The following is a 15,229-nucleotide window of genomic DNA, read 5'->3' on the forward strand; positions in this document are numbered from 1 at the left end:
ACATATACTTATAAAATAAATAAGTCACAAAAATGAAACGTTCAACCTAAAGAATATAGTCAGTAATGGTATAATAGTGTATGGTGACAGATGGTGACTATACTTATTGTGGTGAATATTGAGCAAAGCATAGAAATGTCAAATAAATATGGTGTACACCTGAAAAATTCAATAATATATGCTAAATTCAATTTAAAAAATACATTACAAAAAAAAAAAACAAACAAAACAGTATTTTCTTTCTATATGGAAAGCTGTCTCCAGAGATGGCACTTAAACTTCTACTGTGTCTAAAATCTCCTACTTCCCAAGATACCTGTGTATATGATTAAGCCCAGAACTCACAATTCAAAATTCCTGCAATAGGGTACTACTTGTCTTCAATCTCTGACTACCCCAGATTCACATTATCTTTTCAGCTCCAGGGGCCTGTCTCCCCAAAGGCCTAGACTCATTCAGCTAGACTGTGTCCTGGGAATAGGACTAGGAATAATGTTCAATATCTACATCTTACAGTATTGCACTCATTGTAACTAAATGCAAGTACATGCATCTGTCCCAGTCCAAAGTGACAAAGAGAGTGTAATTTCAGTTTTCAAAAGTGCTCTGGTCTTTCCTAATGATTCAACACTTTTCAGTACTTAATAACTTTTCTCATTGATATTGTGATTTCTTTAATTTTTTAATGTTTATTTATTTTTGAGACAGAGAAAGAGAGAGAGAGAGAGGAGGCGCAAATAGAGAGGGAGACACAGAATCCGAAGCAGGTTGCAGGCTCCAAGCTATCAGCACAGAGCTCGACTTGGGGCTGGAAGTCATGAACCATGAGATCATAACCTGAGTCAAAGTCGAACTCATGAACCATGATATCATGACCTAAGCCGAAGTCGGATGCTTAAACAACTGAGCCACTCAGGCACCTCGATATTGTGATTTCTTAACCAAAGCAGAAGAATGCTTACTTACCTTAGAAACAAGGCTTGGTTTACTCCTAGATATCTTACCACTTATTCTCAAATTGTAATACCAAAAGTTAAATGGCATCAATTTCCATGTAGCCTGGGAAGCTCCATGTCTTTTTCCTGGATTTGATCTGTTTCTTGTGCATTAATACTCTGTATTGCTTTAGTCCATCAGGTAATTATAAATAAAATTTAAATTCTAATGTTAATGGTTCTTAATAATTTTGTAAATTATCAAGTAAATTTTGATACAGCCACATTCTTCATGGTGTGGCTCCTGGCTGCACAGCATTGGCATTTCTCATATGGGACCTTGTTAGAAATGACAATACTTGAGCCTAACACAGAAATATTGAACCAAAAATTAAGGGATGTGTCCCAGTATTATGTGCTCTCCATGGCATTCTGATCGATTCTTGGTTTTGAGAACATTTACTTTAGCTGGTCCTTAGAAATAACTTAATGAACATAACAGTACATTGTTTCTGCCCTAGTTCTCTGAAACTGACAAATCACAGCTCCTCCTTAGGGATGTTGTTAGAACAATGTTCATATATATTAAACAGTTAAATAGCCCTTACTTAAGTTCTTATCCTGGGCTCTCTTTTTTAACATGGATAAGATTAGTCCTATGGCAACTTGCCTTGCATACACAATTCCTGCAATCTTTTCTTTGGATTCATGTTGGTCAGGCACAACTTGAATTTGTGACCCTGTCCTGTAAACAAATGCTTGAACTGCTCTGAGTTAGAAGTAAACCAACTCACCATGCTTCTTCTTGAGTGAACCTAAAAGGAAAAAGAAAAAGAAAAAGAAAAACAGACAAAAATGAATTTATTAGTAGAACTCATCTATGGTGTGGTTGAGCTTCTCTTTTGGCTCACAAGAGGATACTCTATTAATCCAATTTGACATTCAGGTTTTTAGAGAGTTTCCTTCCACTGTTTGAAAGCATCATGAAGTTTTGTGTGTGCGTGTGTGTGTGTACATATATACCTATATTTTAAACCTAAAATAGTAGAATAAAGGATTAATAAAAGGGGAAATAAAGGTAAAACTTTAAAAGACTTTATTTTTTTTTACCATTTATTTATTTCTGAGAGACAGAGAGAGACAGAGCATGAGCAGAGAGAGAGGGAGACAGAATCCTAAGCAGGCTCCAGGCTCCGAGTTGTCAGCACAGAGTCCGATGCGGGCTCGAACTCACAAACCGCGAGATCATGACCTGAGCCTGAGTCGGATACTTAACCGAGCCACCCAGGCGCCCCTAAAAGACTTTAAATCAATAACCTGGGGTTAATTATTTCTAACTGCAATGCAATCATTATAGAGAAAAATACCTTATTATTTTAAATATTGTAAATATATATATATATATATATATACACACACGCACACCATATGTAAATTATATAAATATATAAGAATATATGTAGGATAGATAGATAGGAAGATAGATAGATGATAGATAAATATAATTATAAGATACCATCTGACTTCTCAATTATTATTAAGTGTATAATCTTTGGCAGTAGTACATTCCACTGTTGTGCAAATATCACCACTATTTCTGAAATATTTTTATCACCCTGCACAGAATATCTATATTAATCAGTAACTTCCCACTGTCTCAAACCTCCAACTCCCTTTAACTCTATGTCTGTTTCTATAAAATCTGATTAGTCTAGCTATTTAATATCAGTTAATCATGCAATATTTCCCTTTTTGTGTCAGGCTTATTTTACTTGGTATAATGTTTTCAAGGCTCATTCATGTTGGACTATATATCACAATATCATCCCTTGCTATGAATAATGAATAATATTTCACTATTTTATGTAATATAGTTAATTTGCCCATTCATGTAATGATGAACATTTGTGTCGTTTCTATATTTTGGCTGCTATACATAATGCCACGATGAACATTGGCATAAAGAAACTCTTCAACTCCTTGTTTTTAATTATTTGGAGGTATGTTACTAGAAATGGAATTGCTTGATCATATGGTAATTATATTTATAGTTTTTTTGAGGAACTGCCAAAAGTTTTCCACAATGGCTGCAGCATTTGAAATTCGAACCAGCAATGTCCAAGGGTTGTAATTTCTCCATATTCTCCCCAACACTTGTTATTTTCACTTTTAAAAATAATATAGCCCTCCTAAAAGGTGTGAAGTGGTATCTCATTGTGGTTTTGGTTTTCATTTCCCTAATGACTAATAGTGTTGAGCTTCTTTTCATGTACTTCTTTGCCATTTTATATCTTCTTTAGAAAAATATGTATTTTTTTTTTCTATTTTCAAATTAGGGTTGTTTGTTTTGTTGTTGAATTTGTAAAGTTCTTTATATGCTCTTGAGATAAAACCCTTATTTGATATATATTTTGCAAATATTTTCTCCCATTCGGTAATTTGTCTTTTATCTCTCTTGGTAATGTCCTTTGATACAAAGTAGTTTTAAATGTCAATGAAGTTCTGAGCACCTTGCTGGCTTAGTCTGTGGAGCAGGCAGCTTGATCGTGCAGTTATATGTTTGAGCCCCACATTGGGTGTAGAGATTCCTTAAAAATAAAATCTCTAAAAAGTTAATTAAAGAAGTCAGTGAAGTTCAATTTATGTGTTTTGTTTCCCCCTTTGGTGTTTGTGCTTTTGGTGTCCTGTTTAAGAGTACAAGGTCATGACTTGCCCGTGTTATTTATTCTATACTTTTTTTTATTAATCTTTATTTCACTGATATATTTTGAGTTAGTTTTTCTATATATATGAAGCAGAGAGATCCAACTTCATTCTTTTGCATGTGGAAATGCAGTTATTCCAGAAACACTTGTTAAAGGGACAATATTTACACATAGAATGGACTTAGAGCTTTTGTGAAAATTCAATTTGCAATAAAGGTGTAGGTTTACTTATAGACTCTCAATTCTATTTCATTGATACAGATATGATATACATGATAAAGAGATGAAAGATAGATAGATAGAAGTTAGACAGATAGATATTTATTCAATAACCACACCTTTTTGATTACTGTAGCTTTGTAGTAAGTTTTGAAATGAGAAATTATGCTCCTTCTAACTTTGTTCTTCAGTTTCAAGATTTTTTTGTTGTTGCTATCCATGGCCTCTTGTGATCCATAAAAATTTGTATACCAGCTTCCCCACTGTAAGAAATGAACTTGGAATTTTGATAGTGATTGCATTAAGTCTGCTGATCACTTAAGTAATATTGGCATCTTAATCATACTAAATTTGCATTTTTATGAATTTGTGATTTCTTTCCATTTGAAGTCTTTAATTTCTTTCATAAATGGTCTGTAGTTTTTAGTGTGCAATTTTTTACATCCTTGTTTAATTCATTTCTCCTTGCTTAATTTTTCTAGACACTATTGTAAACAGAACTGACTTTTTAATATATTTTTTTCTGATTTTTTTTCAGGTCTATAAATATATAACTAATTTTTGTATGTTGATTTTCTACCCTATGAATTTGATAAATTGATTCATTATTTCTATTAACTTTCTTGTGGGTTGTTTGATTTCAACATAGAGGATGATGTCATCTGTGAATAGATTTTGTTTCAATTTTTATTTTCCAATATGAATATCTTTTACGTATTTTTCTTTTCCAGTTGCTCTGGATAGAACTTTCAGTACAATGTGTTGAATAGATGTGGTAAAACTGGCAAATTGCTCTTGTTCCTGACTTTAGGAAGAAAGCTTTCAGTTTTTCCCTTTTCATATAGTGCAAGCTTGTGGATTTTGAAAACCTTCCCTTTCTTATGTTGAGGTAATTTCCTTATATTTGTATATTTATTAATGCTTTTAATAAGAAAGAGTGATAGATTTTTTTAAAATGTCTTTTCTGTGTCACTTGAGATTATCATGTAGGCTTCTACCTTTAATTCACTAGTATGGCCAATTACATTATTTGATTTTCTTATATTGAAACACTTGTATTCCCGGGAAAATTCCACTTGGTTATAGTGCATGAATCTTTTCATATGCTGTTTAAGATGCTTTTAGATTCAGTTTGGTTGCATTTTGTTAAATACTCGTAAGGATATTAGTCTGTATCCTTTTTTTTCTTTTCTTTCTTTCTTTCTTTCTTTCTATCAATCAGGCTTTGGTATCAGGGTAATGCTTGCCTCATAAAATGATTTATGGAGAGTTCTGGACTCTTCTATTCCTTGGAAGTGCTGTGAAGCATGGTTTTTAATTCTTTAAATTTTTATATAATTCACCACTAAAGTCATATTGCCCTGAAAATTCTTATTTTGAAAGACTTACGTTTACTTATTCAATTTTGTTACTTTTTATAGGTCTGTTGTGATATGGTAGATTATTTTGAGTCAGTTTTGATAATTTTTGTGTTTCTAGAGATTTGTTCTATATGTCTTGATTATGCAATTTTTGGTAAGCAATTGTTCATAATATTCTCATTGTAACTCGGATTTATTCACAGATCCTAGTACTGTCCCCTTTCATTTATGCTTTGTTTGTATTCTCTTTTCTTCTATTTTTCTTTCCAGTCTAGTCAAATGCTTCTAAATTTTTTTGACCTTATAAAAGGCACTATAAAGTGCCAATTTATTTTTTTTCTATTCTATATTGTTTCCTTTTCTTCTCTCAGCTTTTCATTTAAATTGCTCTTTTTTTTTAATCTTCTACTTCCTCATGTCTAATTTTATTTACTAAGGATGTTCTTTTAGAACTGTGTTGTTTACAACTATAGTTTTCTCTATGGCCACTTTCTTCACTGTATTCCATAAACTTTGTTATGTTGTGTTCTTTTTCACTTTCATTCATTTATATCTTCTAATTTCTATCATAATTTTTACTAAATTGTTTTGTATTGTTGAGTTTTTACTTATTTCTAAATTTTACAAGTAACGTTTAAAAAGTCTAAATATGACTTCAAACTTTCAAAGTAGATTAAGGCATGTTTATTGAGTCACCATCCAATTTACACTTGTAATGAAGATCAGTCACCCCAACCAACACTGTAACTTTTTTCTGCCTGTTGGCTCAGACACATAAGGATTCCTATGTGGCCAGGTGGCATTCTCAACTTCCAGTTCGGTTGGAATTATTGTTGTATATCCCAATGGAACATTCCTCCCTCTGGAACAAAGTCTGCTAGGCCAACAGAACATAAAGTCATGGGAACAAAAATTAAAATTTTGTTTATGGTTCACTGTAGGTAACTGTGAATCATGCCACTCCATTGGCTCTGCTTTGATTTCAAGATTTGTGAATTAAGATAATCAGCACCATTGATTGAATGCTGATTCAGAGCAGACACATTCTTCAGGAGAAAGTTCTCCTGGTCCTGTGAATATTGCAACCTACTTGGTGTTCTACTTGAGCATTTAAAGTTTATTTACTACCTTTCCCTTCGTTGAGATATCGCATTGTTCCATAATATTGATGACATGCTGATTGGACTTAGTGATAAATTGTAACAACTATTCTATACTTATCAGTAAAAAAGGGGGTGGAAACATTTCAGACTAAAATTCAGGGCTTGTCTAGAAACTTCTAAGGGTGCAGTGGTTTGGGACATGTTGAGATATTCTTTCCAAGGTACATGATAAGTTGTTGCATCTGGACCTTCCTACAACCAAGAATGAGGCACACCATTCATTGGGCAGCATTGGATTTGGTAGGCAATATTTTCCCCAGTTGGTGTGTTATTTTCTCTCATTTACAGATTCAATAGTCTGCTTGTTTCGTGTGGGACCCTGAACTAGGTCTATATTATTGTGGAAGCTGTTTTGTCTCTACTCTGGTGAGACACAGTGACATTTTTGGTCTCCTAGACTTAGTGTAGGTTCAGATATAGTGTGTAGTCATCCCAAATTGTCTGTTTATTTCCCTTACTGCAATGTACATTTACTCTGGTAAAAGTCTTAGAACCCTTGGGGAAAGTCTGTGAGAAAGTTTGAGTATCAATTTTCAGTAATATGGTGGAGTTCATTCTCAAAGAAACACAAATTACCATTACTTAAGGACTTTGATCTATAAATTGGTTCAAATCAGAAAATGATTGAATGACTGTGACTATGTTTTTTTTATGATTTAAGTTAGACTTCTGTTTACCTGACTTAGAACTTTTCTGCTTGTACAAATCAAACAAAAATTTAGCAGACTTCCTATTTTACTTCTAAGACCACCATGTTTAGTCAACAGCATGTCTGCATGAGTCAGACTCCTAAAAATGCTACTTTGACTCTGCTGTCCATTACAGTAGTCCCACCCCCTGTGACTTTGGAGGTTGAGTGCCTCCACTTAACCCTTACCACCTTGGGGTCTAATTCCTCCCACTGCATTTAAAATTTTCAAGTAAGTGACTGAATTTACCACTGTGAATTCTGACCCAGAAAGATGAGTGATCACAGTACACTTCAAGGATGTTCTTAATGACGCTCGTCTCATAAATTTATTCCTCACAGTTATGATGTGAGGTATGTCATTTAGACCCTCCTAGCATGGGTGACTGGTCTTAAAAAACAAATTCATTCTAACTTTCTAATCTACCTAAATCTTCGAATTCCTTCCTTCACATTAAAGAAAGTAATGTCTGGTATACCCAGTTCACTTACATTTGTTGTTCAGTGTTTCATCCAAACAAAGTGCTTTCTGACCACTTGAGTTGCAACATTAATTAAATGCAGACTTCATACCAATAAAGTTTACCTGATCCAAATTTATGTCCCTTCTACAATTATTCCATACACTTATTATCCATTCCCACTCACATTACATGCATTATTACTTGTATTAATTAGAAAACTTAAGTTTCTAATTTACACTCCTTTAGATTGTATCACACCTCCACATGGGTTACACTTTAATACCACATTTAGGATTCTGCTGGGACTCAAGTCTAATTAGAAGTATAGAAGCAAAAAGGTGCTATAAGTCTTGTGAGAATCACCATTATCTTGTAAGGCAATTTCCTCAGAGGAAACCATTATTAATTTTAGGTAATACAGAGTTAACCCCCATCAGGTGGAGGTGGACTCAGAGGCCAGTGTGGGTAAGGATGCCGTTGCTACTGGGGTTATGCAGGACACTTCTGTGGGCTGGGAGGTCAAATCTACTAGAACTGAGGAGGGAAACCTTCATGGAGGTAGGTTAGTTTCTTCCATTGGTTAAAAAAAATCAGAACTTAGGGGCCACGTGTTCCCAGGTTCACCAGGGTCTCCCCACATACCCATCTCAACATATAAAATTCCATTCTCCTTCACCAAAGTTGTCACTTTAAGAGTGGATGACATTTAGGGGAGCTTGGGTGGCTTAGTTGGTTAAGCATCCAACTCCACCTCTGGTCATGACCTCACAGTTCATGATTTGAAGCCCCGCATCAGGCTATGTGATGGCAGCTCAGAGCCTGGAGCCTGTTTCAGATTCTGTGTCTCCCTCTCTCTCTGTCCCTCCCCTGCTTGCACTCTCTCTCTTTCTGTCTCTCTCAGAAGTAAATAAACATTAAAAACATTTTTTTAAAAATTTTAAAAAAGAGTAGATGACATTCAGTACTGGGAGTTTAACTTATGTTTCAATTCTCCTAGTCACAGGCTGAGGTTCTGTGTTTGGTTTTAAGCAATTTTAACCATGCAACTACAAGAAGAAAGGGACTTCTTCAAGGCACACATAGAAGTTCTTAGATTATTTATGTCACACTTGAGCTGAAATTGTAGTCCCTGAGCTCATCTTTTTCTTGCATCACTTTGCCTAGTGGCAATAGGAGTAACCAAGCAACATCATTACATTTTTAGTTTAAAAAAAATGAAAAATATCATATGCAGTCATGCAACTACTTGTTTCTTATAAGTGGTTGATTAGGAATATCCAAAGCAGATATTTTGTATATTTCTATAAACAGTCAAAAACATGAACTATCTGTGCTCTCTTTACTACTGGAAATAGAGTCATTAATATATTTTTTAAGTTTATATTTTTAAAGGGAGAAAGAGCCAGCGAGCAGGGGAAGGCGCAGAGAGAGGGAGAGAATCCTAAACAGTGTCTTTAGTGTCAGCACATAGCTTGACACAGGACTCAAGCCCATAAACTGGGAGATCATGACCTAAGTCAAAATCAAGAGCAGAAGCTTAAAAGACTGAGCCACCGAGGTGCCTTAAGTCACTAGTATCTTCAAATCTAATCAGAATCAACCCATCTTTAAAATGATGTTTCTCTAGATCCACTCTTAGTAAAAAATTCTGTATTAGTCCATCTTCTCCTGGAAACAGAACCAATATGGTATAAACTGATAGGTGATAGATCATATACATATCTCTATCTATCTATCTATCTATCTACCTAATCTACTGGTAGGGAAAAAGAGAGAAAGAAAGAGGAAGAGAGAAAGGAAAAGAAATTTAATAATGTAGGCTTAGCTCACACATTTCTGGAGGTTGAGAAATCCCAAATTGGCCACTTTTAGGCTGGAAACCCAGAAAACCCCATTGTGTAGTTCCAGTCAAAATCTAGAGGCCTAACAAGCATGACATCCAATCACGTAAGTCTCAATCTGAGTCTGAAGGACTAATAGTTGAGTAGGCCAATGATGTAAATTCTGGTCTGAGTCCAAAGGCCTGAAACTCAAGTGCATCAATATCCAACAGTAGGAAATGGATGTCCCACTTCAAGAACAGAGTCAATTCTCTGCTATTCACCCTTTTTGTTCTATTCTGGGCATCAATGGATAAGATGATGACTACCTGTATTGGTGAAGATTATCTTCTTTACTTACTGTATTAATTTACATGTAAATAACTTTCATAAACACTCCTACAGACAAATCCAGAAATGCTTTATCAGTTATTTTGACATCATTTAACTTATTCAAGTTGAGACACAAAATTTACCATTACAGTGTTCCACAAGTCCCTTAGACTGTTAATTTTTCTATATATTTTTTTTGCTTTTCAGATTTAACATTTGCAATCATCACTAGTTATTTAGAACATGTATTCAAAATGCATTTGAACCCCTCTAGTAAATTTTAAATTTTATTTATTGAATTTTATAGCTCCACAAGTTTTGTTTGATTTTTTATATTTTTGTATTTTTATTAAAATTTTATTTTGTCCATTCAGTTTTTCTGGTTTCCTTTGTTCTTCCCTCCTTCCTTCCTTCCCTATTTCCTTCCTCTAATTCTTTCCCTTTCTTTAATATTTTTTTTTGTTTATTTACATTTTGAGATAGTGAGAGACAGAGCACAAGTGGAGGAGAGGCAGAAAGTGAGGGAGACATAGAATCCAAAAATACTCCAGGCTCTGAGCTGTCAGCACAGAGCCTGATGAGGGACTTGAACTCAGAGCCTTGAGATCACGACCTGACCTGAAGTCGGACACCCAACCAACTGAGCCACCCAGGTGCCCCTATCCTTTCCGTCCCTCTGTCCTTTCCTTCTTTCCTTCCTTCCTTCCTTCCACCATTCCTTCTTTTCTTTTCTTTTCTTTTCTTTTCTTTCATTCTTTATTTCTCTTTCTTTCTTTCTTTCTTTCTTTCCTTCTTTCTTTCCATAGTGTTCTTTAGCTATTTGATTATATTTTAAAACTTGCTTTAGAGTCCTTTTTTGGTAAGTCATAGCTCTTCTTCAAGAATATTTTGTTGAAGTTGTTGTTTAGTTACTTTCCAAAGTTATCTTTACAAAGATCATACATAATCATGTATGGCCAACGAAGTCCATGTTCTTTAACTTGTATTCAGCTAGTTGTTTAGAAAGATATTTACTTGAATTTCAGGAACTAAAAATGTATTAAATAAAAAAAAAAGCAAAGAAACAAACAAAAAAGAAAGGCAAATGTCTCCCCTAGTGTTTGCTGATTGGTTTTGTTCATGGCTCTCCATTAACACTCAGTCAGAGTTTTACTGAGCCTGAAGAAAACCCATGATAAAAAAAATTGTATTTTTGTAAGACTTTTTCTGAATGAGGCTTACTTTGGACACGCATGAGGCTGTTTGTGAATGCCCTGGCTTCCCTAAGAAACTTCCCAGAGTTCATCTTAGGCAGTCTATTGTTTGGTTTGGCTACCATGTTTTGTCCAGTCCTCTAAGAATTGCTAGTTCAGCTTGTAGTGTTTTGGAGAAATGCTAAGTGCTCTTTAACTCTCAATTCTGAGATAGGCAAAACCAAGATAAACATCTTACATCAGTCTGTCAAGTAACATCCACACAGATGTTACTTGGGATAGATATATGTAATAATTGGGATAGATATATGTAATAATTTATGAATTATCTGCCCTTCTCTCTGTCAACTCAGGGAAATGGGTCCAGACTTTTAATGCAGATTCCTGCAATTTCCTAATGAAGACCCTTAATGCAACAGAGACAGGGTAAATCAAAGGCAACTACAATTGACACAAAACTCCCCTACCATTTGAATGGTCACTTCATTAATTTAGTTTCTGCTTACTTGTTGTAAATTTTTTATTTTTGTTCAGAATTCTGACAAATTGGTTATGATCAATTCTGAGACTTTGTTTTGATGTTTCTATATGGGAATGAGAGCTTAGGGTTGGCAACTCTGTCATTTTGTTCACTGTTTGGAAAACAGCTTTTAAATGCTACTTTCGCTTTCACAACTGCTGATGCCAATTTTTTAGAGGGTAAGATTAGTGCGGGAGAAAGGTTAACATTCATCAAATACATGGTGATTCTAAGACTGTTGGTTCATATTGTCTTTAAATATCAATACCTTGATCAAAAGTACACATGCACCGAGCACCAAGACACTAAGTAATTTTTTTGACAAAATGATTAAAACACATTTTCTTCCCACAAAAGTACTGAAATCACACCTGTAATGTGCCTGTCATGTTCTTAATGTACAACCATCCTGATGCATAGTATTTCTTAATAAATGCATCCAAAATAAATGAATAAATGTGTATCCTTTAGTATGAGTGTAGCAGATCATTGGTAAGTCACTCTTACAACCTATAGTACACAGTTACAAGTTTAATTTGGTTTTAACATTCAGAAATATGTGCAGAGACCCAAAGTAATCTGTTTTAAGAAAAGTAATTAATTGAACAAATTTTAAATATATATTACCAACAATAAATTATATGACTATTTAATTGTTTTTTTCCCTGGAGTTAGCTCAGGCTAATATCTGTATTAAAAAAATAATATAAAATGAAAATAGCAAAAAAAACTTATTGTGGATATGTTTGGAAAATGGTGATGTAGTAGGACTCTGAACTCTTGTCTACCACGGATACACCAAATCTACACACTGAATTTACAGAGTTATTCCTCCTGAAAAAAAGAGGTGATGGCTTACTGGACAGTTTCTACATAACAAAAAGATAGAAAAGGGCAAGATATATGGAGATATGGAAATAAACGGAATCTTGCCCCAGTGCTGTAAATTTTAGTGAAATAAGATAGTACTAAGGAACTATGAGCAGATTTGTCTGCCCTAGGGCACAAAATATTCCAGTAGTTTAAAGAGGTAACTAGAATATAATGGAACCAGCCCTAGAATCCTGCCAAATAGTGCGGGAACTGGTAGAACTCTGTGTGGGAGGGGCTGGTAGCACCACTGTTTGTCCCACACCATCGACTTTAATACTGCATACAGGGACATAGTTTAAGAAACATAAGTGGCTTGCCTCAGTGAGCCCCAGACTCCTGACCCATGCCAGCCCTGGACATTCTGTAGCACATAAAAAAAGCCATAGTTTAAAAAGACCAACTAGAATAGAGAAGATCCAGCCCTAGAATGCCACCAAATCACACAGGAGTTTCTGTGAATATCTATAGATCCAAGGGGCTGTCAAATATAATGCTTTATATTCTTTCACCCACCCTTAAGGATAAATACAGAGCCAAGTGTAGGAAGCAGGTTAGCATCAAAGTTGTCTTCCTAACTTGTTTACACCAAGTGCAACACCCCTGAACTATGATGGGATTACCCTTCTCACTCAAACTTGCCTCAGTCCTAGTGCAGTAGGCTCCACCCCCATGTGACCAGCATAAACCCTACCCACACCACATTTCCCAACCAGAGAGTTCTGAACATCCTCTGTTCTTATTGAGGTAGTGTCAGGTCTCATTTGAGAAGTAGACCAGAGTCTCACCTCAAACACTGCCCACAGAAGGCAAGGGGAGCCTCCTAAAATGACTGGTCTAAAAGTTATATCATCTAAAGCACTATAGCAGAATACATATAGCACTCATACAAGAAACTTCATGAAATGGCAGGTCCTAGATTATACACAGTCTGTTCTTCATAAAGTCATTATTTTCAGGTGCAGGAGACATAACCAGCTTTTCTGACATGCTGTAGAGGGCAGGTAATTAGACAGAATGGAAGGGTGGATGACTGTGCCTCAAATGAAAAAATAAGATAAGGCCCTGATCATAAATCTAAGCCAAACAAATAAACATACCTGATGGAGAATTTAAAACAACATTCATAAGGATACTCACTAGGCTTGAGAAAAGAATAGAAGACATCTGAGAGAATCTTACCATAGATATAAGAGAGTGAGAAAAGAATAATTAAGAAATTAAAAATGTATAAACAAGGTTGGAAACAGGCTTGATGAAATAAAGAGAAGGATGCAAGAAGCAGAGTGACAAATTAGTGACTATTTTTCCATAGAAAAAATATGGAAAATAATGGAGCTGAACAAAGGAGAGAGCAAAGAATTATGGAACAGGAGAATAAACTTAGGGAACTCAGTGACTACATCAAACGTAATAACATTTATATTATTGGGGTCTCAGAGAGGAAAAGAAAAATAAGGGGGCAGAAAATTTATTTGAAGAAATAATATCTAAACAACAGCCTAATCTGGGGAAGGGAACAGACATCCTGATCCAGGAGGCAGAGAGAACTCCTATCAAAGCAACAAAAGCAGGCCAACACCAAGTCATATTGTAATTAAATTTGCAATATACACTGACAAAAGTAGTCCTTAACATACAAGGGAAGACCCATATACTAGGGGCAAATCTTTCCACAGAACTCTGAGTAGAAAGGAAACATATAAATTAGCAGAACTGAAATTGGAAGAAATAGAAACCTTGTTCAAAACAGTAAACAAAAATAAATTGAATCAGTAATCAAAAAAAACTCCCAATGAACAAATATCTAGGGCCACTTATATTCATAGGCAAATTCTATCAAAAACTTAAAGACGAGTTAATAACTGTTATTCTCAAATTTTTCACAAAAAAAATAGAAAAGGAAGGAAAACTTCCAAATTCATTCTAAGGGGCCAGCTTTGCCATGATACCAAAACTGAATAAAGTATTCACTGAAAATTAAACTACAGTCCAATATCACTGATGAACATGGATGCAAAAATTCTCAATAAAATACTAGCAAACCGACACACACACACACACACACACACACACACACACACTGGGTGGCTCAGTGTGTTAGTGTCTGACTCTTGATTTTGACTCAGGTCATGATCCCAGGTTGGTGAGATCAACCCTATATAGAGCTCCATGCTGAGGGTGGAGCCTGACTGAGATTGTCTCCCTCTCCCCCTTTGCCTCATCCCCCTTTGTACTAAATACATACATTCATACATACATACATGCATACATACATACATACATACATAAATGCAGAAATATTGGAGCAAGTAGTTACTAAAAAGGAAAATCCCAATAAGTCCATTAGCTGATTTTTTTTAGCAGAAACATGTAGAGCAAAAGGGAGTGACCTACTGTATTCAGAGTTTTGAAAAGAAAAAATAAATAAAAACTACAACCAAGAACAGTGTAGATGGCAAAGCTATCATTCAGAATTCAAACAGAGATAAAGACTTTCCTAGAAAAAGGAAAGTTAAAAGAGGTTATAGCCACTAAACAGGCCTTACAATAAGTGTTAAAAGGACTTTTAAGTGAAAACGAACAGACCATAATGAGAAGGAAGACATTTATAAAAGGAAAAAAAAATCATGAGTAAAAGCAAAATACAGTAAAGTTAGTAGAGCAGACATGTAAAAAGTCAGCATAATGGTTAAAAAACAAAACTATTAAAATCAATTATATCTAAAAAATTTGATAAGGGGACTCACAACATAAAAGGATGTAAAATATGACTATATAGATAGAGAGATGATATAGATAGATAGATACATACATAAGTACATAGATACATAGATAGATATAGAGATAATAGAGATAGGTGATATAGATGATATAGATAGATATCAATAGATTGATGATAGATGATAGAGATAGATAGATATAGATATATATAAATGTAGATGTTGATGTAGATTT

The 15,229-nt window shown here is 34.7% G+C and overlaps 1 protein-coding gene across 1 annotated transcript in view; it reads right to left on the minus strand.

The window, feature by feature from the left end:
* Positions 1–15,229, minus strand: part of LOC125935088 (butyrophilin subfamily 1 member A1-like) — a 78,588-nt gene that overhangs the window by 32,698 nt on the left and 30,661 nt on the right. The window contains exon 5 of the mRNA XM_049648795.1: positions 1,730–1,750. Coding sequence (XP_049504752.1) covers positions 1,730–1,750 — 21 coding nt within the window. The remainder of the gene's footprint in view (positions 1–1,729; positions 1,751–15,229) is intronic.

This window comes from Panthera uncia (genome assembly GCF_023721935.1).
Source record: "Panthera uncia isolate 11264 chromosome A1 unlocalized genomic scaffold, Puncia_PCG_1.0 HiC_scaffold_17, whole genome shotgun sequence".
Lineage (NCBI taxonomy): Eukaryota > Metazoa > Chordata > Mammalia > Carnivora > Felidae > Panthera > Panthera uncia.